The sequence below is a fragment of the Pteronotus mesoamericanus genome, unplaced genomic scaffold (genome assembly GCF_021234165.1).
Source record: "Pteronotus mesoamericanus isolate MK-2021 breed Mesoamerican mustached bat unplaced genomic scaffold, CSHL_Meso_final contig_164, whole genome shotgun sequence".
Lineage (NCBI taxonomy): Eukaryota > Metazoa > Chordata > Mammalia > Chiroptera > Mormoopidae > Pteronotus > Pteronotus mesoamericanus.
In genome coordinates, this window is record NW_026555065.1 from 23,152,110 (window position 1) to 23,178,172 (window position 26,063).

At 53.1% G+C, this 26,063-nt stretch overlaps 2 protein-coding genes across 2 annotated transcripts; both read left to right on the forward strand.

The window, feature by feature from the left end:
• The first annotated feature begins 92 nt into the window (after positions 1 to 92).
• Positions 93 to 14,838, forward strand: RPAP1 (RNA polymerase II associated protein 1). The gene is made up of 25 exons (XM_054565569.1): positions 93 to 318; positions 896 to 1,152; positions 1,459 to 1,607; positions 1,939 to 2,028; positions 2,704 to 2,824; positions 3,369 to 3,590; positions 4,437 to 4,616; positions 5,558 to 5,673; positions 5,942 to 6,040; positions 6,937 to 7,038; positions 7,258 to 7,425; positions 7,674 to 7,856; positions 7,982 to 8,116; positions 8,209 to 8,379; positions 8,890 to 9,047; positions 9,476 to 9,634; positions 9,792 to 9,990; positions 10,430 to 10,539; positions 10,775 to 10,970; positions 11,179 to 11,331; positions 11,551 to 11,693; positions 12,379 to 13,135; positions 13,878 to 14,054; positions 14,193 to 14,252; positions 14,360 to 14,838. Exons 2-25 carry the CDS (start codon positions 972 to 974, stop codon positions 14,507 to 14,509), a joined length of 4,179 nt encoding a protein of 1,392 aa, XP_054421544.1. The 5' UTR covers positions 93 to 318; positions 896 to 971; the 3' UTR covers positions 14,510 to 14,838.
• Positions 14,839 to 17,175: 2,337 nt separating this feature from the next.
• LTK (leukocyte receptor tyrosine kinase) lies at positions 17,176 to 25,618 on the forward strand. The gene is given in 19 exon segments (XM_054563995.1): positions 17,176 to 17,216; positions 17,985 to 18,049; positions 20,986 to 21,084; positions 21,468 to 21,536; positions 21,539 to 21,634; positions 22,189 to 22,284; positions 22,565 to 22,645; positions 22,648 to 22,759; positions 23,282 to 23,372; positions 23,511 to 23,659; positions 23,759 to 23,937; positions 24,007 to 24,082; positions 24,228 to 24,337; positions 24,427 to 24,543; positions 24,633 to 24,765; positions 24,848 to 24,874; positions 24,876 to 24,933; positions 25,288 to 25,389; positions 25,391 to 25,618. Coding segments are annotated over 19 exon segments (1,929 nt in total).
• The last annotated feature ends 445 nt before the right edge of the window (positions 25,619 to 26,063 follow it).

The window sequence follows — 26,063 nt, forward strand, 5'->3', positions numbered from 1 at the left end:
ACCCCAGAGCCGGCGGAGCCCGGCCCTGAAAGGCGGGCCCGACTGCGGGGCGGAAGCTCAAATCTGGAGGCGGCGGAAGCGAGGCCGGTGCGGGGCAAGATGGCGGCTCCCAGGCAGTGCAAGAGTCAGTAGGTGGCTAGTCTGGAGAGACGGAGTTCAGGGGATCTCAGCGGAGGGCTCTGCTGCTGAGTGTTCAGTTCCTTTGTCAGAGCCTGCCGGAGTGTGTTTGGACTGTACAGGAGCGGCCGAAGCCACTTCGGTGCGGAGATCCCGGTTACGGCTCTCCCTCCATCCGCTGGCAGCAGAGGCTGAAACTCGGTGATTTCTCTTTGCCTACGGGGGTGGTCCAAGGGCACGCGGGACCGTAGATCCCTACGGGGAGTTGTGGGGCCCACAGTGTACAAGACTTCTACTTCCTTGGTGAAATTTATTCATAAGTATTTTACTCTTTTTGATGCTATTGTAAATGGAATTGTTCTTAAGTTCACTTTCTGATCGTTCTTTGCTAGTGTATAAAACTACAAGTGATTTTTATATATTGAACCTTTACAGCCCGAGGTGGTTTACTAATTCAGTACTTTTAGGCCAGGCATGTTCTTTACAGTTTGATACAGAATCTCCATTCCCTGATATGACACATTTATCAGCCTGGCTCCCGGTGACATTTTTCTTTTGTGCCCCTAAAGTTGCTGCTGAGACTTTTTATTATCCACAACCTAAGTTGGCAATAAATATTGTAGCTAGGCTGATGACTTCCGGGAGGGCTAAATAGGAAGGGAATGGCAATAAGGTATGAATAAGGAGAAATGAGTTAGCAAGGAAAAAGAGGCTTCTTTGATGCACAAGAAAGATAACCAGGGTTCATTTAAAGAAGGCCCATTTTTATTGCTTTTAGGGGTGAATGAGAGCGAGTCCCCACAACGAAGCAGTGGTGGAAAGAATTGCACAGAGAAGGCACCTGTAGTGTCAAGATGCTGTCAAGACCAAAGCCAGGGGAGTCTGAGGTGGACCTGCTGCGATTCCAGAGTCAGTTTCTCGCAGCTGGTGCAGCCCCAGCAGTACAATTGGTGAAGAAAGGAAGTAGGAGAGGCGCCAGTGCTAACCTGGACCAGCCTCTGCTGCAGGATCATCGGGATACAGTGATGCTGGACAGTGAGTGGCTCTGGGTGTGAGGCTGAGAAGGAGAGGGTACAGCCTAAGGGTCTCCTTCCTCTTCCTATTGTGGATGGATTCTACCCATTATTATTTCATACGCTGCATAGCTGCTATTGCTGCGATCCCATTTTATATAGAAAGAAACCGAGGCTCAAAGAGGTTAAAATCTTGGGCAAGGTGACACAGCTTGAGCCAGGGCTTCCCAGTAGTTGACTTACTTTCTTTGGCTTTCCCCTAGCCCTCAGACTCTTCCTGGGAATATATGAATATACTCACATCTGGGTTGTCTTTTCTTTCTCCCAGGTCTCCCAGATTTGCCCCCAGCTTTGGTTCCTGCTCCCCCAAAAAGAGCTAAGCCTAGCCCTGGCCATCCCTTGGCTGACCATGAGGACCCTGAGGAGAGGCTGAACAGGCACGATCAGCACATCACTGCTGTCTTGACTAAGATTATTGTGCGTCTCACCCTGGCTGAGTGGGACAAGGCATCCTAGGGCAGCAACAACATTGGGTGGGGGTGGTGAGCCTTATGAGTAAAGGATGATTTAGAAAGGTGGGACTTTATTCCCCTGCAATCAGGGTGGGGGCTAGTTTAGAATCACTGTCCCCCATCACTTCTTGGCATTTTGGCTAAGATCAACTGTAGAATAACTGTGCCCTAAAAAGCAAGGTGGGTTTATCACTTCCTAGAGTGAGGTTCTAGTTATACAGAACTGGGGCTACTGGTATAGGCTCCAGCCTGGGGAAATCTCTGTATCATCACTCCTTTGTACTCTCTTGCTGCAGGAACGAGATACAAGTTCAGTGGCTGTGAATTTGCCTGTGCCCAGTGGCGTTGCATTCCCCCCTGTATTCCATCGCTCACAGGGGAGACAGGTAGGCAGGAGTAACCTTAGATGGTGCGTTAGGGTACAGTCAAGTGAGCCTCATAGCGCTTCTTCCTTAGATCAATAATTTTTTTTCATTGATTGTAGAGAGGGAAAGAAAAGGAAAGAGAGAGAGAGAGAAACAGATTTTTTTGTAGTTCCACTTACTGATTTACTCATTTGTTGGTTCTTGTATATGCCTGTACTGAGGTTGTGAACAAAGGTTGTGAACCCACAACCTTGGCATATCAGGATGATGCTCTAACCAACTGAGCTACCTGGCCAGGGCCAGATTGTTAATCTTAATAATGATAAGTAATTCTGTTGTTAAAGTGGCACCATACTAAGCACTTTATATGTATTACTTCATGTAATCCTCATAATAACCATGTAAGATAGGTAACGTTATCCTCTTTCTATCAGATGAGGAAACTGAGATCCCCTCCATATGACAAATAACTTGTCCAACACCATACATCTAATAGAAAAGTCGGAAATCCAACCCAGTTCAGTCAGACTTCAGGACCTCTGCTCCTTTAATACCCTTTTTCCGAGCACTAAGATTGTGATCCTTGGAGATTAAGCAGTTCCCTTTTATCTCTGTTCCAGTGACCTTGGAATAAAGAGGCTGAGAAGAGAATGGGTTAATGAATATCAATCATCCTTGTTTTCTTCTACCCCACAGAGGAAGCCAGCAGTATCTGGGAAGAAAAGCATCTTTGCCCAGGAAATCGCAGCAAGGAGAGTGCCAGAGGCCAGCGTCCCACCAGTTAGAGGAGTTGTGCCTACTCTGGACCCACCAGAGGGTGAGCTGGTGTTGAAGAGACATGGGCTTGGCATTTTTGTGATGCACAATCATAGAGTCATATTTGGATATACGTGTTCCCTGCCTCAAGTATGAATGACATTTGAGCCATCTGAAGAGGAAGCTGTCCCATATCCTCCCTTAGAATATTGAGTATGGGAGGCTTTTGTCCATATCTGGGTCTTAGGTGCAGAAGAGGGCAGGCCAAGGGAGAGGTTAGAAGTGTCTGGCAGAGACTGTAAAATAAAGATAGAAGCCATGATTCCTTTAATGATGCAAATTACTAGCAGAAGAGCTGGGGGGTATGGCCTTGAGGCAGATGGCAGCCTGAACATCTAAGAGAAAAGTCCGAAAGTAGGATGTTTTCTAAGGGAAACCTTAAGTCCAAGGGAAAGAATGAGTACGGGGTAGAGGTGGGGTTCTCCACTCCATGCCTGGGAAAGCTCTAGGGCCTCCATCTGTCTCCAGGGCTAATGGGACTAGAGAAGAGGGCCAGAAAGTCCAATTGGTTTGAGACAATAAAATTGATCATACCCTTCTTCCAGGTCCTGTGACCTATGAGTCACTCACACCCAGAGAGAAGTATCACCAGCCTCCATGGGGCAGCCACAACTTCCAGGAACCCCATCTGGTCACTGGGAAGGGGCTCAGGGGCCAGGAGGCTAAGCAGGAAGCTCAGACCATCCATGAAGAGAACATAGCAAGACTTCAAGCCATGACTCCTGAGGAGATCCTACAGGAACAGCAGAGGTTGCTGGCTCAGCTTGGTATGAGTACCTGGCATTCCTACCAAGACTGAGCTAAGAAGGGGCAGCCACTTGTTAAGGAAAACTTACTGTGATTGCTAGGCTTTGTGCTGAATACTTTAATGCATTATATCATTCTGTCCTCAAACTGTCCTATGAGGTAGGTGGTACTAATCTCATTTACTATGAAAAAGAAATTGAAAAAAACCGAGGCTCAAAATTTTGAGGAATTCTCCCTCAGGTCACCCAGCTAGTAACAAACATGGATGAGAGGTAAACCCGGGTCCAAGTGGTCCCACAGGCCCAGCTCTTAAACACTCTGCTGTGTGTACGGTATTACCCTCGTATAATACACATTGTATTATAGCTCTTCTCTAGTGTGGCTGCAGTATGCTCTACTACACCTCCCTCCTAGTTTCTGTGCACCAAGTCCACCTTGTTCCAAACTGTAGCACCTATGTAGAGCGTAGTGTATATTAGGTTTCTAGTGAATATTTGTGCATAAATAAATTAGCTAATTTATTTATGAAAGACAAATTGTTCCCCTAAATGCCTTCCCTTTCGCCCTAGTCAACATTAGTGATTTTTTTCCACAGCCACTTACTTTGGGCCTATGACCTAGAGCCAGGCACAGGGATGGGCATACACCTGGGCCACGGGACTATGAAGGGTGGAGGCGTGGTTAGGCAGGCAGGTCATGGTGACAAGTATGAGTTATTGAGGCCCCAGGAGAGCACAGGGGGCTCAGGCCAGGGCTGGGAAATGGTTTATCTTGGCACCCGAAGGCAGGCGGTATTCAGGTTTCAGGTTTAGAGGAGGTTAGGGAGAATCTGCCCTTACTCAGTCTCCCCTCCCTCTCTCCTCTAGATCCCAGCTTGGTTGCTTTCTTGAGATCTCGCAGCTGCACCCATGAGCAAGCAGAACAAAAGGCCGCCGAGGAGCAGAGACCAGGAGGACCCTCTCTTGAGGTTACTGGAGAAGGCCCCACTATGCCAACTTCTGCCAGTGAACCCAGGCAGGAAGATGAGCCAGAGCTAGGAGCCCCAGGTTTGCAGGAAGTGGGGGCACATCTTTTTGGGTATAAAAGTAGAGGAGAGTATTCCTTCTGGCAGATGAGAAAAGAGAACCTTCTCTGTCCTTGAAGATCTAACATGAATCCTCATTGTTGCATTGAAATCAGTCTTCATGTGCAGTGTGTCGTGGCTGAATGGCCCCTCCCGCGGCAGACCATCTTCTCCCTTTGCTCTAGCTACCCCAGCTGTGGCTCCATCCATCCCAGTTTTCTGCCCCTGCTCTCAGTGTTGGGGGGAAGAGAGCAGGGCCAGGGTAATGGGGGAAGAGTGACGCAGGTCTTATGAACATGCCAGGCCTGAAGCACAGGGGCCAGTGGGAGCACTCATTTCCCAGGAATTTGATTATTTTATTAGTGATTAACAAAAGAAGAAATTGAATTATGAGAGCCAGGACCCTCCTGCCCCTGGATGAGCTCCAGGCCAGCTGAGCAGGTTAGGTGGGGGTTGGACTGAGAAAGGAAGAGGATGATGTGGCTGTGTGTGTTTGTATCTTGCCTCCCTGAAGCAGTATAGCTGCCTCCTCTATTGTCGCTACCTCTCTGCTCCTTTAAGAGGTTGGTACTAGGCACTGGAGAACTATATTTTCCCTGATATATGCGGTCTTCCCTCCCTCCTCTGCTCCCTCTCTCTTCTCTTCCTTACCTCCTCCTCTTCCTCTTTCCCCTCCCAAAAAATCCTTGGGGTTAGATAGGGATTAGAGCCCAGGGACTGGGTGTGTTCTGCCATATTTGAGACATTCGCCCAATTCCCAGGAGTTCTGGCTCCTGAGCCATGCCATTCAGCCACAGCTGAAGGCAGAGGCTGCCAGACCCTTGGGCAGAGGTGGATGTGGCAGATGCTGGGTGATGACTGGGACACCAGTGGATCAGTGAGCTAAGCCCCTTCGGGAATACTACTCTGCTTCCATCTCCCCAGCTCTGGCACTTCCTGTGGCCCCCAACAAGGAATGGCTGCACATGGACACTGTTGAACTGGACAAGCTCCATTGGACCCAGGACCTTCCCCCGCTCCGGCGGCAGCAGACGCAGGAGGTGAGGAAGGCCCCTGGCCTACAAGGGGTGGAGCCGGGTGAGTGGCCTGCGGCTCTTGCCACCAGAACTCAGGCCCTTTTATTTCCCGAGCTTGAGAACTATCTCTTCTTTGGGCTCACCTCCTAGCATCAGAGGCCAGAGGAGCCCACTCCTAACCAGGAGTAGAACCAGAACTTAAGTCCTAAGAGGCCCGGGATTAAAGGTGAAGAGTGGGTACGGGGAAGTCGTTGCTGCCCCTGGCCCATAGTCCTTTTTCTCTTCCCATTAGAGGATGCAGGCCCGATTCAGTCTCCAGGGAGAGCTGCTGGCTCCCGATGTGGACCTCCCCACTCATCTGGGACTACACCACCATGGAGAGGAGGCAGAGGTGAGGCCCAGGGCCCAGGGAGGGCTGGGCAGCTTGTAATAACCATGTGGAAAAGGACCTCTGGTCAGATGCCCTGGACCTCCTGTGTGCCCTATTCCAGTGTAAGGTCTTGCTGTCCATTCAGATTCCTAGCTCAAAATCTTTCTCCTCATTCCCTCACTTTCCAGTCAGTTCCCAGAACTTGTCAGTTCTCTCACTTCCCCTTGATGCTTTCTAGATAAGAGCCTTGCTCCCTCTTGTCTGCCCAGTCACCATGTCTTCCACTCTGCCATGCCATCCCATGCCATCCCTCATGGGGCTGCCACATTGACTCCCTCTGGCCCAGCTCTGGCCATGCCTCACCTTGCCTCAGAAAGTTTCCTGGCTCCCCTCTGCTCAAAGAATGAGGTCGTGGCTCCTTAGTCCCGCAAGACAGTTTGTCCCTTGCTCCTTTGCTCTTGCCATACCATTCTGCTGCCCTCCCCCACATAAAGCCTATGCCTAAGGACTTCCGGGGTCCAGCTCCCAAAGCCTGCTCCAGGGAATGCCTTTACCCTGTGCTCTAGACCAGGCCATCGAAGAAGCTCTGCCCACCTACTAAGACCACATCACTTTTCCACTTCTCTCTCTCTCTCTCTCTCTCTCTCTCTCCCCCTCTCCCTCTCCCCCCCCCCTTCTGTGGTTGCAAATTAAACACTGATTACCACCTTCCTCCTAATCTTATGTTATGGTTACTTGTATGCAAATCCTATCTTTACCAGTTTGAGGATCCGTGGAGAGCAGTGGCAAGAGATATCACTTATTTTTGTCTTCCCCTTGACTCCTAACTCAGTGCCTGGCATATAGTGGGTGCTGTGTATTTGTCGGAGGGTGCTGCACTGTACTTGGCTCTTTCTGACTTCCTGTCCCTGCCCCAGAGAGCAGGGTACTCCCTACAGGAGCTGTTCCACCTGACACGCAGCCAGGTGTCCCAGCAGAGAGCACTAGCTCTACATGTGTTGGCCCAGGTCATCAGCAGGGTGAGTGGACTGCTGGCTTGGTCCTGCCCACCCCCACCTCGCAGGCTTAGACTTGCCCACCTCCTGCCCTTTCTGCGGTGGTTCATTAGTCCATGCACCAACCATATGTGGGTAATACTGGGAACGGGACAAACCCAAGGTCATGGGTAGGCAAATGAAGAGTTTAGGACAGAAACTATATAACTTTTTTCTACAAGGTTTTATCCTCCTGCCTCCCAGGCCCAGGCTGGTGAGTTTGGGGACCGGCTAGCGGGCAGTGTCTTGCGCCTCCTTTTGGATGCTGGTTTCCTTTTCCTGCTGCGCTTCTCCCTGGATGATAGAGTGGATGGGGTCATCGCAGCTGCTGTCCGAGCTCTTCGAGCTCTGTTGGTGGTTCCTGGAGATGAGGTACAACAGGGATACGAATGGGGCTTTGAAGTATCAGAGTCGCTGCTCCTCCTGCTGGGCATGCCCTCATTGTAGAGGCTTTGCCAGGCAGAACAGAGAATGGGACGGAAGTGTCACCTTCTTCTCCTAAAAGCCTCAAAGCCTGGAACTTTGCCCTTCTTTTCTTTGTGGGTCATTCCACTCACTACTCCTGGCCCCGTTTCCTTGCTTTACCTCTTCTCCCTACCCCATGCTCTTTCCTCGGGCAGGAGCTCCTTGACAGCACCTTCTCCTGGTACCATGGAGCTATGGTGTTCCCTCTGATGCCTAGCCAGGAGGACAAGGAGGATGAGGAAGAGGATGAAGAGCCTTCAGGAGAAAAGGCAAAAAAGAAGAGCCGTGAGGAAGGAAACCGGCCTCCATCTGACCTGGCCCGACATGATGTCATCAAGGTAAAGATGTTGGGACACCTGCATCTGTCCCATGACCTCAAGGGCAAGCACATGGTGAGCAAGAGGGGTCATTAAGGCCTGAGCCCAGCTGCATTTGGCAATGCATTTCTCTCTCTAATCTCCAGGGGCTTTTGGCTACCAACCTGCTGCCTCGGCTGCGCTATGTGCTAGAGGTGACCCGCCCAGGACCTTCTGTGGTCCTTGACATCCTGGCCGTGCTCATCCGCCTGGCTCGACATTCCCTGGAGTCAGCCACGAGGGTGAGAAAGAGACAGGGAATGGGCAAAGAGCCTGGCTGGGCTTGGCCTTGACCCTCAGCCTCCCTGCCTCCCTTTCCTCCTGTCCCCCACAGGTCCTGGAGTGCCCTCGGCTGATAGAGACTGTAGTTCGAGAGTTCCTGCCCACCAGCTGGTCCCCCATTGGGATGGGGCCTACCCCCAGTCTACACAAAGTACCCTGTGCTGCTGCTATGAAACTACTTCGTGTCCTGGCCTCAGCTGGTAGAAATATTGCTGCCCGGCTGGTGAGCAGGACACAGGGCAGGGGTGGGGCAGGGGGTCCTCAAGAAAGTGCTGGGCTGGGGGCTAAGCATGACCCTTGGACTCGGGGGGCCTGCTCATTCCACCTTCCTCTTCGTCTCTGGTTCAATTGCTTAGAAATACAACAAAAACCACCAGTCGGGAACCTAGTCACCTGGAGCCTATCATATCCTATAGACCTACTCTGCTGTCATTATGTGAAAGGGAGGCTCCCAGACCAGAGCACACATACAGATGGGCACACATCACTCATAGCCAAGTAGCCTTTGAAAAGGTGCCCAGCAAGTGCTTGCTAAAAAGGAGAGGGGAGGGGAGGACGGGAGAGAGAGACAGATGAGGTAGTTTCACCCTGGCCCAGAGCTATGACCCTCTGGCACCAGAGGGGCCTGGAACAGGGCTAAGCTGAGCCAGTCTCCATAATGAAGGAACCTGAGGCTACCTGGGACCCTGATCCCCAGCTCTGACTCTGACCCCCAGACTCTGTCCACCCTCAGTTGAATAGCTTTGATGTCCGGAGCTGCCTGTGCCGCTTTATAGCTGAGGCTCCCCAGGAACTGACCTTGCCCCCAGAGGAAGCCGAGACGCTGAATACGGAGGCCTTCCGTCTGTGGGCTGTGGCAGCTTCCTATGGCCAGGGCAGTGACCTTTACAGGTGAGAAAAAACAAAGGGTAGGCTCCTCGGGAGACCCCTCCAGTTCTGTACTCTCGCCTAAACTGATGACAGCCTCGTGCAAGGTTTCAAGCTTGGAGGGAGGTTGGAAATGAGGAAGAGGGGATTCTGGGAATAATGACCAGCTAGAGGAGAGCAGAACAAATGCTGTGCCATTGTGTGCAAATATTGTTTACATTCTGTGCACAGCAGCGTTGGTATAAATCAGATTTAAATTTCCTTTTTGGGAAAAACCTTGAAGAGCTACCTTCTTCCCTTCAGTCCCCAACCTTCCTTCCCTCCTGAAGCCGACCAGAAATACCCAGCCCTGCGACTGATCGCAATGACTACAGGGCCCTGGGGAGGCCTTGCCTTGCAACTTACATCTCCATCTCTCTTCCACACTGAAAGGCACTCATTGTTCTCCCCAGGGAGCTATACCCAGTGCTGATTCGGGCCCTGCAGGCCATGCCGAAGGAGCTCAGCACCCGCCCCGCTCAGCCACTGTCCATGCAGCGGATAGCCTCATTGCTCACTGTCCTCACCCAGCTGACCCTGGCAGCCAGCAGCACTACCCCCAAACCCAGCAGGTAGGTTATAGCCCTGAGATGGCAGCAGGGACCTCCTACTTGCAGCTCTGAGCGAGGCAGGAGAGCTCCTCCCTAGAGGGAGGGTGGCTAGAGCCTAGGAGTCGGGGGAGTCAAGGGAGCCCGATCCTCACTGTGGCCCCTTTTGGCCTCCCTGCAGTGGCTCCGCGGAGGCCAGTCTGTTAGTCACGTCGTCGATCACTTGGACACAGGTGTCTGGACTCCAGCCTCTTGTGGAGCCATGTCTAAGACAGACCTTAAAGTTGCTGCCCAGACTTGAGATGTGGAGTGCCCTGGGCCCGGTGCCCACTGCCTGCTTGCTCTTCCTCGATGCCTTCTACCAGGCCTGGAGCCGGCAGGCGAGTGTTGCCCTCCTGCTCTCCACCATGCCCTGGGCGCCCTGCTTTCATCTTAACACTCCGCAAACACACACACTCCCCCGCCCCCGTTTTCATCTCTCCACTCCTGCCTCGCCATTCCCACCTTTTCCTGCTCCACCTTTCCCTTACTACCTTTTGTCCTCTTTCCACCTCTATACCCAGTGGAGCTTCCAAAGAGCCAGAGAACCCCAAGCAGCAGTTCAGTCTCCATGGAGCCTTTATGCTCTCTCAGGACCCCTAGACAGCAAGTGCCAGAGCAACCTCAGGGTCTTCTCTCCCTCCACAAGGGTCAGAAGGCAGAAGCCTCCAAATACTGACTCTTTCAGGCTCTTGGAATTATAGACCACGCCTGGGTACACAAGGTCTAAGAGAATGGGAGCCCTGGGCTGTCAGCTCAGTGAGCCCCTTTGTCTTTCAGCCAGACTTGTGCCCAGAGGATTGGCTTCAGGACATGGAGCGCCTGTCGGAGGAGCTGCTGCTGCCCCTGCTGAGCCAGCCCTCCCTGGGCAGCCTGTGGGATTCCCTTGGGTAGGTACTGTGTGTGTAGTTGTGGCAGAGACAGTTTCTCTTCTGCGGGTTCCGGGATCTAGCTCCCTGGTCTATTCCAGGTGGAAGCCCTCAGCCAGAGGGAAACCTGACTCCCTCGTGGGCATCAGTTGGGGGCTCTGAGAAAGGCAGGCGCTGTCTGCACAGCCAAGCCCCTGCCTCTTCCAGCCTGGCACACTCAGGCTAGAGCCCCTCATCTTCTCCATTCTGCCTGCAGGCGCTGCTCTCTTCTCTGCAACCCACAGTCCTGTGCTCCAGCCCCCGAAGCTCTCCCCAGCCTTGTGTCGCTGGGCTGCACCGGCGGTTGCCCGCCTCTCAGTCTTGCTGGCTCAGCCTCACCCTTCCCGGTCCTCACTTCCCTCCTCTGTCTTTTCAACACCCTGGCCCAGATCCACAAGGGGCTGTGTGGCCAGGTGAGCCCTAGGCCCCGGGTAGGTTCCAGGCAGGAGGCCAAGACGGCAGGAGTCAGAAAGAGCAGGGAGGGGGCGCCCTTTGGAAAAAGGAGGCATCTTCTGCCAGCACCCATTTTTCTGAGTTTGGCTGGGGAGGGGGCAGCCACCTGTGCACCCCAGAAAGGATCAAAGTCACCTTCCAGATCTGAACAAGCTTGTTTTTCCTCAGCTGGCTACTGTATTGGCTGCCCCAGGACTCCAGAACTACTTCCTCCAATGCGTGGCTCCTGTGGCTGCCCCGCCCCTCACACCCTTCTCTGCGTGGGCCCTACGTCATGAGTACCACCTGCAGTATCTGGCACTCATCCTGGCTCAGAGAGCGGTGGGTACCCCCCAACCCCACACCTCAATCCACTCCCCGCTCCTCACATTCCCCTCCTCCTGCTTCTCTGGAACCTGTGCTGCTTCAGGCAAGCCGTGCCATTCCTGCTTTCCTCCGGACATGCCCTTCAGCACATTCCCTCTTTGCTTATGTCCTCATCCTCACTTCTGTTTGCTTTGTCCCCTCTCAACCCCTGGGCCCCCCACCCTTTGTCCGCAGGCAACACTCCAGCCAGTGCCAGCCCCCAGTGCTGCCCTCCATCATAGCATGGCCTTGGCCTTGCTGAGCCGGCTGCTGCCTGGAAGCGAGCACCTTGCCCATGAGCTAATGCTGAGCTGTGTATTCCGGCTGGAGTTTCTGCCGTAAGTCCAGATTTGGTGGCATCACCTCAGCCCTTTGAGAGGGTGCTGTGGTTGTCAACAGAGCAGCCCTAAATTTGGAGCCAGGAGAAGTGGGCTTAATTGTCTTTCTTCCATGGATTATGCTTAACCTGCCTGAGCGTCCATTTCCTCATTCGTAAAATGAGGTTGAGGGTAACCACGTTAGAGAATTATTGTGAGACTCTATTGTGACTGTATAGTATATAAACTAGCTATACACATGTTGTATCCCACAGTTACTGAGTACTTAAGCTGTGTCTGGTATTCCCTTAAGTAGTTGACTGTACTTTAAGTATTTTACCTTTACCATGAGATGGATATTACTGTTTTAAAATTTTTATTTTTCAACTACAGTTGACATACAATATTATATTATTCTCAGGTGTACAACATAGTGATTGGACATTACAAAGTGACCACCCCAATAAGTAGATTAGTATTACTGTTATAGCTGTTTCACTGTGAGGAAACTGAGGTACAGAGAAGCTCTGTAACCTTGCTCTGAGGCAGCTGACTCTAGTGTCCACCCTCATAACTGCCACACACACTGCATGGAACTGGGGAACTGGAAAGACCTAGGAACCTTTGGGAAGCCCTGGAAAGCTGGCATGGCCTTCTGGGTGCTGTGGGTCCAACCCTTATTTTTGGCTTTTGGGTTCTGTTACAGGGAAAGAGCAGCAGGGGGTCCAGAAGCAGCCGACTTCTCTGACCGGCTGTCCTTAGGGAGCAGCAGGGACCCTGGGTGTGGGCGAGGAGCTCTGCTGGCTCAGGCCTGCCGGGACCTCCCCAGCATTCGCAGCTGCTACCTGACCCACTGCTCACTGGCCCGGCCCAGCCTGAAGGCCTCTCAGGCCTTGTACCGAGGGGAGCTACAGCGAATCCCAGCTCTGCTGCTCCCTTTGCCTAAGGAGCTTCTACTGCCCACCGACTGGCCCTTCCAGCCGCTGGTTCACCTCTACCACCAGGCCTCAGACACCCCTTCAGGGATCCCTCCTGCTGACGCTGTGGGCACAGCCATGCGGGCCTTGCAGTGGGTGTTAGTCCTGGAGAGCTGGCGTCCCCAGGCCCTCTGGGCTGTGCCCCCTGCTGCCCGCCTGGCACGGCTCATGTGTGTGTTCCTGGTGGACAGTGAACTGTTCCGGGAGACCCCAATACAACATCTGGTGGCAGCCCTCCTGGCCCGGCTCTGCCAGCCTGAAGTCCTGCCGAAACTCAACCTGGATTGCCCGCTTCCTGGCCTGGCATCTTTCCCTGACCTCTATGCCAACTTCCTGGAGCATTTTGAGGCTGTCTCTTTTGGGGACCACCTCTTTGGGGCTCTGGTACTCTTTCCACTGCAGCGTCGGTTCAGCGTCACCTTGCGCCTCGTCCTCTTTGGGGAGCATATTGGAGCCTTGCGAGCTCTGCGCCTGCCTCTGACCCAGGTACCTTCTCAACCCAGCAGAGCCTGCCATGGGCATCCTGTACTGGGCCTTGGGGGCAGCCGTGAGCAGTGGGGAGCTTTGGTGGGCCCCCAGTTCTTTGTCATACCTCTCCAAGGCTTTGAGGCGATTAAAAGAATCCACAAAAAGGTTATCTGGCATAAAGCAGGTGTTCAGGGCTCAAGCTTCTTGTCCTTGAGGTATTGTGATCCAGGTAAGAGATGTACTAAATCCCAAGATAGTTCCAAATTATTTAGATTTTAGGTGCTAAGTCAGGAGTCAGAGAAGGAAAAGTTGGCTTCCCATAAGAGGAAGGCTTTATGGAAGAAGTGGAAATTGACATGGTGTTGACCAGGAATGTGGAACAGCATAATCAAAGGCTCAGAGGCAGAGAGGAATATGACAGCTTGGGAAGAGGGAGGAGTCTAGAACAGATTTCAGTTTGGAAACTTCTTGGAAACAAGGCTAATAAAGTCTTAAAGGGCTTCAAATATCAGGCTAAGGAGTTTATAAGCTGTGAAGACATTTTTTTTTAAGATCTGATTTTTTAATTTTTATTGTAACATCTGGTAAACAAAATAGAAATATTTTAATGTGTATATAAAATATAAATGCATATTTTGTATAAAAACACTAAAACTTTTTTTGAGAATTAAAGAGAACATAATTAGACTCATCCGTAATCGCACTGTCCAGTTGCAAGTAACCATGTTATCCTCAGCATATTTCATCTCCCCTGTCACAGTTGCCTGTGTCCCTGGAATGCTACACGGAGCCTCCTGAAGACAACCTGGCCCTCCTTCAGCTCTATTTCCAGGCCCTGGTTACTAGTGCCCTCCGTCTACATTGGTGTCCAGTGCTCTATGCTGTGACTGTGGCTCATATCAACAGCTTCATCTTCTCCCAAGACCCAAAGAGCTCAGTAAGTTACATTCCCCTCTCCAGAGAGAGGAAGGGAGCTTGCAACTGCACTGCCTTTGGGCCAGTTGGAGAGGAGGTGAGGGCCAGCGATGGGTACCAGCCCTTGGCCCAATGCCAGGTCTCCCTGTTCTGTCTCTAGGATGAGGTAAAGGCTGCCCGTAGGACCATGTTGCAGAAAACTTGGCTGCTGGCAGATGAGGTAGGGTTGGGCACATCCTGGCGGGTGGGAGAATAGTGGATCTTGGGGGACATACATTTCAACAGGATCTCACTGCCCACTTTGTAAGCTTTCTTCCCTCTTTGCAGGGTCTCCGGCAGCACCTCCTCCACTATAAGCTTCCTAATTCTACCCTTCCAGAGGGCTTTGAGCTGTATCCTCAGTTGCCACCTCTACGTCAGCAGTACCTCCAGAGACTAACCTCAGGGATGCCCCAAAATGGGGTATCAGAGACCTAGTATAGCTGCTGCGGATGAAGAGATGGATGCGTTCTCCTGGAGTTTGCCAACAGATGCCTGGCCAGACAGAAGGGCTTTGTGTCCTAAGGGAGGGCAGAGGACAAAGGAGCAGAAGGTTGCCTTCCTGGAAGCAGACTGTTTGAGATTTTTGGAGCACGGTCAGCCCTACCGTTATATCCTGATATCTGGAGCTCAGGATCTGGGACTTCTGAGGACCAGTGCTGAGAGTGAAGGATGACCTAGCTACTTACCTGATCTTGGGGACAAGAAAACTAGTTACACCTCTCCTCCTGCCAACCCAGACTAAGGCACATGAATGCTGCAGTTGTGCATTGAAATAAACAATATTTTTTTCTCCTGGGAATCTGATTTGGACTGATTTCAGTTGTGTTAGGTCAGAATTGGTATCAAGGGTCACGTTATCCGGGGGAGAAGCATGAGTGGAAGGTGAAAACAGTCCACATGTGGATACAACAAAAATGTGGATCCCAGTTCTGGAGTGGAGCCAGGCCAGGGCAATGTTCTTGGGGTTGAGGGCATTTCTGAGTAAGGAAGAATAGGTATCCTTAATGAAGTAGTTGAGCATCTTTTCTTCTTATGGTCCCCTGTTTACATCAACTGCTGTCCTGAGACATGAAGAGGCCAAAAATCAGACTGTTGTAGTAGCTGTTTGCCCTGTTTGGGCCGCTATAACAATACCATGGATTGGGTGGCTGTGGCTTATTATAAACATATTTATTTCTCACAGTTCTGGAGGCTGGAAAGTCCAAAATCAATGTGCTGGCAGATTTGGTCTCTGGCAAGGGCCTGCCTCCTTGTTCGTAGCTCTCACATGGCAGGGGGGACAAAGGAGTTCCCTGGGTTCTCTATGAGGGCACTGGTCCCATGCCAACCACACGGGTGGAGTCTTCATGATTAATCACTTCCCAATGGCCCCATCTCCAAATACCCTCACATTGGGGATTAGGTTTCGACATAGGAATTTGGCAGGTGGGGGGAGGTGGACACAACCATTCAGGTCTTACCACTGCTCTGGAACGCAGGCATGTGCCCTAACCCAGGATGGAACATGCAGCCTTTGGTTTCACAGGCCAGCACTCGGTCCTCTGAGCCATACCAGCCAGGGCTGAACATAGTATTACACATTTTATTAAGCAACTACTGTATCTGCAAACCAATAGTTCTCAAATTTATCGTGACCAGAATCACCTGGATAATTAATGTGTTAAAACAGATTGCTGGGCCCTATACCAGTGTTTCTGACTCAGTAGGTCTAGGGTAAAACCCAAGAACTTGCATTTCTAACAAGTTCCCAGGTGATGCTGATGCAGCTCTCCTGGCTCAGTCACACTTTGAGAACCATTGGTTTACAGAAACCTTGCAAAGTAAATTCTATGACTTCATAGTGGAACATCTACAGAGTTAAATAGGGCATGGATACCAGAGATTTTACAAAATCACTGTTGTATCTACATCTAGCATACCCAGAGACTTAACCAAGCTCCTAACTACTATAGCTTTTTTTTTTTTTTTTTTTTTTTTTTTTTTTAAATCTTCACTGAAGGACACCTTTAATGATTTTAGAGAGAGGGGAAGGGAGAGGGAGCAAGAGGGAGAGAAACATCGGAAACATCTATCAGTTGCCTCTCCTAAGCACCCTGGACCCAGGACCAAACCCACAGTGCCCTGACGGAGAATGGAACCCAGGACTTTTTGGTTTAAGGGACTATACTCCAACCGACTGAGCCACACCAGCCAGGGCTACTAAAGCCTCTTTTTTCCAACGTTTTATATTAAACACAAGCCTTAGCATATAAAATTAGTACTTTGTGCAAAAGAGTGAAGAAGACACAAAACTATCCTAAGACTTTGGCCCTCATAGTTGTGGGATGCTTTGTAATTTACAGAGCAATTTCTCCTCCTATAATTTTTGTAGGTGGTGGGGAAACTGTCTTAGAACAGTTGTGACTGTGCACCACCACCCACTGGCCAGAGATACTAGAGCAGTACTAGCATTCATATCTGACATCAAGATTCAGGCTTTCACACCATCACCCTAAAGCTGTGCACCGAGTTAACACAGGCAATGGAATTGTATGAGGTGAACCCAGAGATCCATGTTTCTGAGGGTTTTGGGAGGTGCAACCTTGCAGTCACAAAGTCTCTGAAAGACACAAATAAGGACAAGTGATGTTGCCTATCTTGGGGCAGTTTAAAGAGCATTACCCATGTGTTATCACACTGGCCACTACCAATGAAGTGCACACACACTGCTCCTGGTGCAAGAGAGCTAGAAGCCCCATGTGGGGTGTCTGGGGTGTGGCTCTCCACTTTTTCATGACCCTGCTTCCAAAGGCTGGAGACACTTCCCTTCCAGGTATCCACCGCATTCCCCGGGGCAGCCCACGCCAGAGCCAATGGCGGGAGACTGAGAGTCTTTGAGTGGGAGGCTTTGCAAGATTCTTCCAGGAAGCTTAGGGACCTCTCTGACCACACGGCCTTCCCTTTCCTCTTTTGAAATCCCAGAATCTGAGGTGGGAGCGGCCAGGCCGGCTTTAGGACCAGGCGGTGTCTAGCGAGCGGCTGGACACTCCTGAAAGCCGCAGTTCGGGCCCTGGAAGTTGGGTCTAAGGCGGCAAACCTAGAAGCGGCAGGCAGAACAGGTGATGGGCGTTCGGCCCGCAGCTGCTGTGGCTGGGAGCTGCGGGTAAGTGCTTTTTGGCAGTCAGGGAACAGCTCAGCCAGAGGCGCTTTCCTAGGTTTGGGGACGGCAGTCGCGACAGAAAGGGGCTCAATGGCTCTTTCGGAAGCCTCTAACCTTTGAGGCCAGCACCCCAAATGGGTGTTTACAAAATGAGAGCCGAGAAGCGCCGTGTCTGCCTCAATCCTAAAATCCTGATCACGCAGCTAGGAAAGGAGGGACAGGCCCTGGGGGCGGGGGGCGTCTCAGCACCGCAGGGGGCGGGCACACCACGCCAAGTCGAAGAAGGGATGGGGAGACCCAGACTGAGTGCGACTCCCGAGTCATTCACTGGGAAGGACTCTCCAGGAGAGAAACTTGCAAAAGCATCAGCGCGCCTCAGCAACCAAAATCTGGGGGAGAGCCTGCGTCCGAGCGCTGGGGTGCACAGGCTGGGTGGGGCTGGGGGCGTGGCCGCGGAGGCTGGCCGGCTGCAGAGAAAAGGGGTTTCCCGTCCTCCGTTAACATGCGGCCTCCTCTCCAAACCCCGATGCCTCCCTGTCACCTTTCAGGAGCCATTCTCTGCTTCAGCTCCGAGTCCCAGGCTCCCTGGTTGCCACCCACGTCCCCGCCAGGTCCCAGTCCCCAGGGCCCGAACGTCAGGGCCCCGCCTAGCCTAGAGGCAGGCAGCCAGCCTCTTCACTAGCTTGCTCAGGCGAGCTCCATGCTGCTTCCTCCCTTCTCCACCCACCACCAGCTGGTGCCTTATGACCCTTTCCTCTCTTCCTGCTCCAGACACCGAGGGGTCTTGGCAGTTCTCCCCCTGCGGGGCCAGCAGACGGTGCGAGCCCACACAAACGGTGAGATGGGGCGCACACAGGCAGCAACGTGGGGGTGACAGTGGAGGCCGCCGGGCCAGTACCAGTAAGTGGGGAGCAGGAATAGAGGTGGGTGGTGACGTGTGAGTTTGAGGTTCTACTGTCAGGGGAAGGAAGGCCACCACCTTGCATCTTAGGGTATTCTGCAGCTGACGTGCAGCCCCGGTGCCCCTGACTGTCCCTTTTCCTGGCAGAACTCAGGAGAAAGGTGGCAATAGCCGCCGTCGTCGGTCGAGTTAGCCCGTACCCAAAATCCTGTTGCCGCCAAGCAAAGGACCCATAATCAGCTGCAGAGTCAACGGAGTGGGCGGCTTGAGCCTCCTCCCACCCCATCTCCATTAAGCCTCCTAAATTAAGTGTGAAGTCTAAGTTTATGGTGTGCAAACCTAGTCTCCCTTCTCTTCAGAATCGACTACAGCTTCTAAGTCCCCGAGACAAGAAATTATGGAGCCGCCTCTGTCACCAACCTCTGTCCCAGGCAGGCGGCCCCAGGACCCAAGGGCGAGGGCTGGGAACTCAGCACCGGCTGTCCGCAGGATCTCAGTTTACGGAGTCAAGGGCCGCAAAGGCTCCAAGAACCACTTGTCACAGCACGTGGCGTCTTCTCCCTTGGCCGCGGGAAGCCACTTTACATCCTCGTTGGGCAGCAAGGACAGGACGTCTGTCCTGGAGTAAGTGGAGCCAGTGGGAAAGGGCGGCTCTAGCGCTGCGGGCGAGCGCTGGGCCAAGGGAGGGAGCGCTCCTCGGTGTTCAGACTTCGGCACTGCCAGGGGAGTGAGTGCCTGCGGCCCTACTGATTGGCGCCTGATACCCACCCACAAGGGAGCCTGGGGAGCGAGGCCGTCTGCCTCGGAGAGTCTGAGGCCGTCTGAGGAGAATGCGGCGGCAGATGGGACTGAAGGGGTCGCAGCGCTGGGCGGGTGGTACAGCGCGGGCAGGGGCGCCACCTACGCCTTTTTGGTACCTGTTAGCCTCCCCGCGGGGAGCTCCCTTCCCCAGCGCTCAGCGTTAAGATCCCAAACCTTTTCCCGGGACTGCACGCACAGGAGCTATGTAGGGGCTTTGGGGTCCCAAAGTCCCTGGGTCTGGCTGGGAGCCCCTTCCCTTACTCCAGCCCCAGGGGTCGGAGCCCTCGCCTAGTGCCCGAGTCCTCACTCGACGGCTACAGGGCACGCCGCTGAGTGCGCGGAGAGCGAGCGCCGCCTCTGGTGGCCGTCTGCGGGGGCCGACAGGCCCACGTGAGGGGGCAGGAGCGAGGCCGGACTCAGACCGCCGCGAGAACCTGGAGAACCACCCCACGGGGCAGGTGAGGGCGTGGGGCCGCTGCGGAGGGGGGGCGGGGCTTGCTGCCGGCCATCCTTGGGTTGCTGCGCAGGAGGAGGGGACGACTAAACGTCGTGGGCCTCCCCTCCTCAGGCGGCTGCTCACGGTGGGAGCGGGAGGGGACAGAGGGCAGCCAGGGCTGCGCTGGGCTGGGCTGCAGCCGGAAGCTAAGGGGGTGGCCGAGGGGCCTGCACTGCGGGCAGAGGCGACGGGAGGCTACCCGGGTAGGCGCGCCCTTGGCCAAGGCAGCTGGTGGGTGAAGTGAGGTTAGAGCCTTAGAACAGGCCGAGATTCTCAGAAGAATGAGTGGGCAAGGTGTTGAACCTCGCTTCAGGCCAGAGCGGAGAGAGTTAATAGCTCTTAGAAAAAAAAGGTCTGAAGAGGGAGGGAAGGTGGAGGGGAGAGAGAGAGAGAAAGAGAGGGAGAGAGAGAGAGAGAGAGAGAGAGAGAGAGAGAGAGAGAGAGAGAGATGTTAGATAAGTTGCAAATCACACTTGCAGAGAGCATTCCTTAGATTTTCATTTAAATCGAGGACCTTTTTCATCGCAACAGGTGCCCTCCTTGTTCTGCAGCAGTCACAGGACTTTAGAGATAGCCAAATTAGCAAGCTGAGCAGACAGGAAGAAAAGGCAAGGATAATTCAAATCAGTAGATCTCAAAGTGTGGTCCCTGAGCCAGTAGTGTCAGCACCACCTAAGATGTTAATAGAAATGCAAACTCTCAGCCCCTCTGCAACCTACTGAATCAGAAATTCTAGAGTCAGCCTGGCTGAGTAGCTCAGTTGGTCAGAGTGTTGCCCCTACATGCCAAGGATTCAGGTTCTTTCCCGGGACAGGGCACATTCAAGAATCAACCAGTAAGTGCATAAATAAGTGGAACAACAAATCGATGGCTCTTTCTCTCCTCTCCTTTTCCCTCTCTCTAAAGTTTATTTTTAGAGAGAGGGCAAGGGAGGGAGAAAAAGAGGGAAAGAAACATCGATGTGTGGTTGCCTCTTGCAGCTGGGGGCCCAGGCATGTGCCCTGACTGGGAATCGAGCCAGCAACTCTCTGGTTGGCAGGCTGGCACTCAATCCACTGAGCCACACTAGCCAGGGCGATTTTTTTTTTTTTTTAATTTTTAAGGAAAAAGAAAAAAGAAACTTTAGCAGGGGGTCCTAGAAATCTGTTTCAGTCAGTCCTCTAGATGATTCTAATACACTTGTGTTTGTAAACCACCGGTGTAAAGAAACAGAGCCTTTGTGTCTGTCTGGGCTATACTGTTTATAAATTATATCTATCTATCTTCTTCCATTATATACAGCCTCTCCCTTCTATAGCTGAGGACATAGGACCAGAGGAGTTATATGGACAAGGAGGTGTCCCAGCCAGCCTGAGAGAGGCCTACAGGTCCCAGTTGCTTACTCCCTCCCACCTTTCTCTAGCTCCTGTCTCACACTTGTGAAAGGGCAGCACCTGTATTGTGATGCTGGCATAGAGGAGGCCATGCTGGGATTTCCACTGGGAGACTCCAGCTTCCCCACTGTTCATAAGTCATCTTCCCAGCAGTGAAGCCTCTGTGTGCCCCTTGCTCCTTCTATCACTTTCTGTTTCCAGAGGGTGGTACCTCAAAGACTGACTTACTCCAGGCTAATGGAGAAGATGGCGTACCCTTTCTGTACCCCAGCAGAGAGCTCTACCTGCAGCCCCTGGCAGGTGTTAGCCTCTACCTTCCACCTTTCAGCCTGGCCTAGCTTTTTTCCTCAGTTCCTGAGCCCACTCCCATCTGAGCCAGAAAGTTTGCACTGTGAACTACCTGCTTCTTGCACAGCACAGGAATATTTAGGAACTGGGATGTCAGTATGGGGCATTCTGGGGTGCTTGTCAAGTATCTCCATGCTATGAATTTTCAAATACTAGCAAGCTCAAGGATTCCAGAAAAAGGGAGTATGCAGGTCTGACAGTCCCCCAAGACCTGCCACCCACCCTTAAATGCCTGGCTTTGCTGCTTGTTTCAAAGTCCAGGGCTAGAATTATCCATGTGGCTGGCAAAAGTATGTATGTGTCCCCGCACCTCCATCCTCTCCCTGCAACATTAGTTCTTTTACTCATATACAAGGAGAACCATGGAGAAGTGGCAATCTGACTGCATCTCCATTGCAGTCATTGCCTTTGAAAGGCTGCCAATGGCAGGCAGAGTTCCAGCTGGTCAAATGCATGTTCCCAGAGGGCATGGAGCTAGCTGCTGATAACATCACCTGGGTGGGTATGTTCTGCCTTTGTCCGAGGTCTGGACTCCTGGGGCTGCAGACTGGGAGGAGCAGTAGGGTACGAGGAGTGTTGCCTGCTGTGTGCCAGGCACCATGTCGGGTGTGGGCAGGAGATTGGACATGCATCAGTGCACGCTCTGCCTTCAGGCAGCATGTAGTCTAGTGGTCTAGTGTGGGAGGGGCACTACCTAGCTATCTATATATCTAGATATAGATATATATTGAAGTGACAATTACCATAGGGGATATAAGGTGGTTTAGGGGTCCTCAGGTGGGAGAGGTTGTGCTTGTCTAGGATAAGTGGGAAAAGCATCATGGAAAAGTTAACACCTGATCGTGGACATGGACAGAGTGTGGTCTAGTGTGGGTAGGGAGATATAAGAAGACTAAATAATGGAAAAAATACAAAAAGATTAAAATAAGAGAAAGGAAGGAAGGAAGGAAGGAAGGAAAGTTATCAGCTGAGCTGAGTCTTGAGGCATGGCTAAAAGCCTGGAGTGGAGGGACAGAGAGGAGCTTCCCCACTGGAGGTGTCTCTCTTTCTCCCTAGATCTGCCCACAGCCCCCGGCTCTCTGATTCTATTGGTGGGTGTGGGGGCGACTTCTACACCTAGTCCCCTTATGGTGTGTGGGGTCCTGATTCTGGGTATGGATCATGCAGCAGATACGGCTGATTCAGGGCTGCCCACCTCTCCACTGAGTTGTGTGGGGTCTCAGGGGCACACACGGCCAATTTCAAGAGCCCTACTCCCTGCAGAGCAATGGTGAACTCCTCTGGGGTTCTAAGAGTAGAAGCAGGTGGGGAGGCCCCGGGGGAAACATTTGCTTTAATGGGCTTCTGAAGAGGTGTCCTAGGCAGGGGGAAGCAAAGCAGGGTGGGCCTGATGGGCAGGTGGAGAGTGTGCCATTGTTTCTCCCACCTTCAGTGAACCGTAAGAAGTGGCAGGGCCTATGGAGTACAAGGCTGCCAGACCCTGGGCTTGAACTGAGCAAGCTTCGAACTTCCACCATAGGACAGCCCCCAACCCCTACTACTGCCAGATGGGGCATGGCCAAGCCCAGTCCTGGCCTCTATCCCCAGGGCTTCCCGAGATTTCCCCAGACAGTGTCATTCTGCTCAGGCCAGTCCTCTGCCTCCTTCTGAGAACCTGTACACTCTGAATCCCCCTCCCGCCCTGCTCCCTGCTGTGGTGAATTATGGATCCCAGAGAGCAGAGTTTGGCTCAAACACCTTATGTAGAGAAGACGGAAGCCAGAGAACCTCCAAAAGAGAGAATAACTTGCCCGGGGTCAGATATCTCCTTCAATTCTGAGATGGTAGGGACCCTAGGATATGATTCCTTTGGAGCAAGGTTGCCTCCACCTCAGGGTGGCTGCCAGGACCTAAGGGCAGGCCTCATGCTGACCACCCCCCCAACCCTGACCCCATATCTTTCCTCTCTTTTGCCTGGCTCTGTGCCGGTCAACATTGCCTCTGCAGGACTTACACCTGGGGACGTGCGATGTTGTAGAGAAAGCTCAGACCCTCAGAGAAGGCCAGCTGGGCAAAAAGGGGTGGGGGGAGGGAGGTAAAGGAGACTAGACTCTCCAGGACCCTTCCTCAGGCCCAGCCACCCACTCCCTTTCAACTTGTCTTCCTGCAGAGACCTGGGCCATGGTGCCTTTGGAGACATCTGTGAGAGTCTGGTTATTGGCCTTCCTGGAGACCCCATCCCCCTGTAGGCGGCTATCAAGGTCAGAGGGAGTTGGATTTCCAGCTGGAAGTAGAAGAGCAGGGTTCCATGGAGGGGGAACAATCGCTGATGCTGGGGTCCACCCACCCTCCTGAAGTGTCTGGGGAGCTCAGAAGCTCTGTGCCCTTGCCCTCCCCAGACCCTGCCAGGACCCTGCCCTCCACAGGAGGAGCTGCATTCCGCAGGGAGGCGCTCCCCTCAGGTGCACCTGGGGCCAGAGGCCACGTGGAAGTCATGGGAGAGGCACCCAGAACTGCCTGCAGCCTCTTTTTACCCTGGGGCTGAGAGGTAGCACGTCTAGGGACACGGCAGTCCCTCCAGTTTTGTGGAGCCTAAAGCATGGTTTCTTTCCTTGCTGGTGATGGGGAATGTGTACCACCCGCCCAGCAAGTTCAGCCACCAAAACATTGGGCGCTGTGCAGGGCTCAGCCTCCGGGCTGCCCCTCGCCTAAGTCTACTGGAGCCGATGTCAGAAGAGGACGTGCGGAGTTTCCTGAGGCACAGCTGGCCCTGCCTGGGAAGACCCTTCTCTCAGCCCTCCAGGCCCCTCTAAAGACCCTGCCCAGGTATGCCGGAACCCGCATGGGCTCGGGTACCGTCTGCCCGACCCAGGGCCGGCCGCCACCTCTGGCCAGGCAGGACCTCCCCCAAGCTGGATCAGGACACAGCCCAGGGCTGCCACTGCCTGGAGGAAAATCACTTCATCCACAGGTCGAAGTAATCCTGGCTTAAGGAACCCCTGGCCCAACTCCCTCCCCAAGAAAGAGCCCTTCCACATAACTTTTATGAAAGTAGATCAGAGCCAGAGATTCTAAGTTCTGGCAGTGGTCCCTCCCACCCTACTCCAACTCTGCAGGGACATCGTTGCCAGGGACTGTTTGCTGAGCTGCACTGGGCCCAGCCTAGTGACCAAGTTTGCGGACTTTGGAATGGCTAGAGATATCTACAGGTGGGGGGTCTGGGGAGGTGAGGAAGGCTGCTGTTTCAAGGGAGTTTCCCAGCAGCCTCCTGTGACATTTGAATAACTCATCCCTCTCCTCCTCCCTCCTGTTGAGCCAGTTATTTCTGCAAGGGGCAAGGGGTAAGGGCTCTGCTGCAGGTCAAGTAGGTGGCCCCAGAGGCCTTCTTGGAGGGCATCCTCACATCCAAGACTCCTGGCAACACCACACCTTCCCCCTCCCCTACCTCAGGCTACCTCACAGGAGGGAAGGGGAAGCTGTGCCTGACGGGCCTTCATTCGGTTCCCCCCATTCATGATGCAGGTCTTTTGGGATGCCGCTCTGGGAGATCTCACTGGGCCGCATGCCTTACCCTAGGTGCACCAACCAGGAAGTGGTAGACTTCATAGTCAGAGGGAGATGGATGGACCCTCCCAGCAGCTGTCCAGGGCCTATGTGAGAATGAAGTGTTGCTGGGGTGGGGTGGGGGGTGGGGGTTCACCACCATGGTTGAGCATAAACTCCTCTTTCTCCCCAGGTAACATATCATGACCCAGTGTTGGCAGCACTGAACTCTGCCCTACTTTTGTCAGCATCTTGGACCATCTTCAATATTGCATTCATGTGTGCCCCATGACCTGCCTTGGTCATCTGGTCTTGGGGGTCAGGAAGAATGCCATAAACAACACTGATGCCCGACCACAGTGGCTCAGTTGGTTGGGCTTCATCCCACAAAGCAAAAGTCGCTGGTTCCATTCCCATTCAGGACACATGCCTGGATTGTGGGTTCCGTTTCAGGTCAGGGCACCCAATTGATGTTCCTCTCTCATATCAATGTTTCTCTCTCTTTCTCCCTCCCTTCCCCTCTCTCTAAAAATAAATAAATAAAATCTTAAAAAGACAAAACAACAAAACATCACTGCCCGCTGGCACACCTCCCCACCCCCTGCCCCTGACCGCCTTACCATCCTGTTACAGGACCCTGATGTGCTGAATTCGCCTCTGCTGATGGAGCGAGGGCCCATTCTGGAGGAGGAAGGGGCTTCTGGACTGGGGAGCAGGCCTTTGGAGGGCCTAAGATTCCCCACAGGCCCAGGACCTGAGGCTGGAGGGCTTGAAGAGCTGGGGAGGGAGCCTCCTTGGCTCTTGGCTGCCCTCTGGCCTCAAGCCCCCCAAATCCAGGGGGCTCCAACCTCAGAACTTTTGGAACCCCACCTATGGCTGCAGGGCCCCAAGGGGCCCCGAGGGTGACGGCACAGGCATTGATGCCAGCAATGGTCCCTCCCTGCACTCCTCCCTAGGTTTCTAGGTGGCTTGTTATTCCAGGAGCCTCTCCCCTGCCACCCCCGCCCCAGTTTTGCCGCATGCCTGGGCCTGTCTCAGGGTTGGCCTGCAGCACTGGACTTTCCATCCTGGAAACCAGACCCAGGCCTCCTGGGGAAGAGCCTGGCCACTCCCAGACTTTGAACTTTGGGACCAGAACAGAGGCCAACCCCCCTCCCTCAGGTGTGGGTGGTGAGTTGAAGTTGCCTCCTGCAGGAAGCCTCTGCTGGATAGCCCTTCCCCTGTGAGTACCCTTCATCTGGGCAGGCTGCAACCCTACAGGTGCCTCTAATAACGAGCTCTTCTCATATCATCCAGTAATCAGAGTGGACGTAAGGAATGGCTGGGAATTGAGAAAGAGAGGGCCAGGAGGGAGGAGATGAGGCCTGAGTTGCCAAAACTGGTGTCTTTGAGTTTTATTGAGAAGGAAG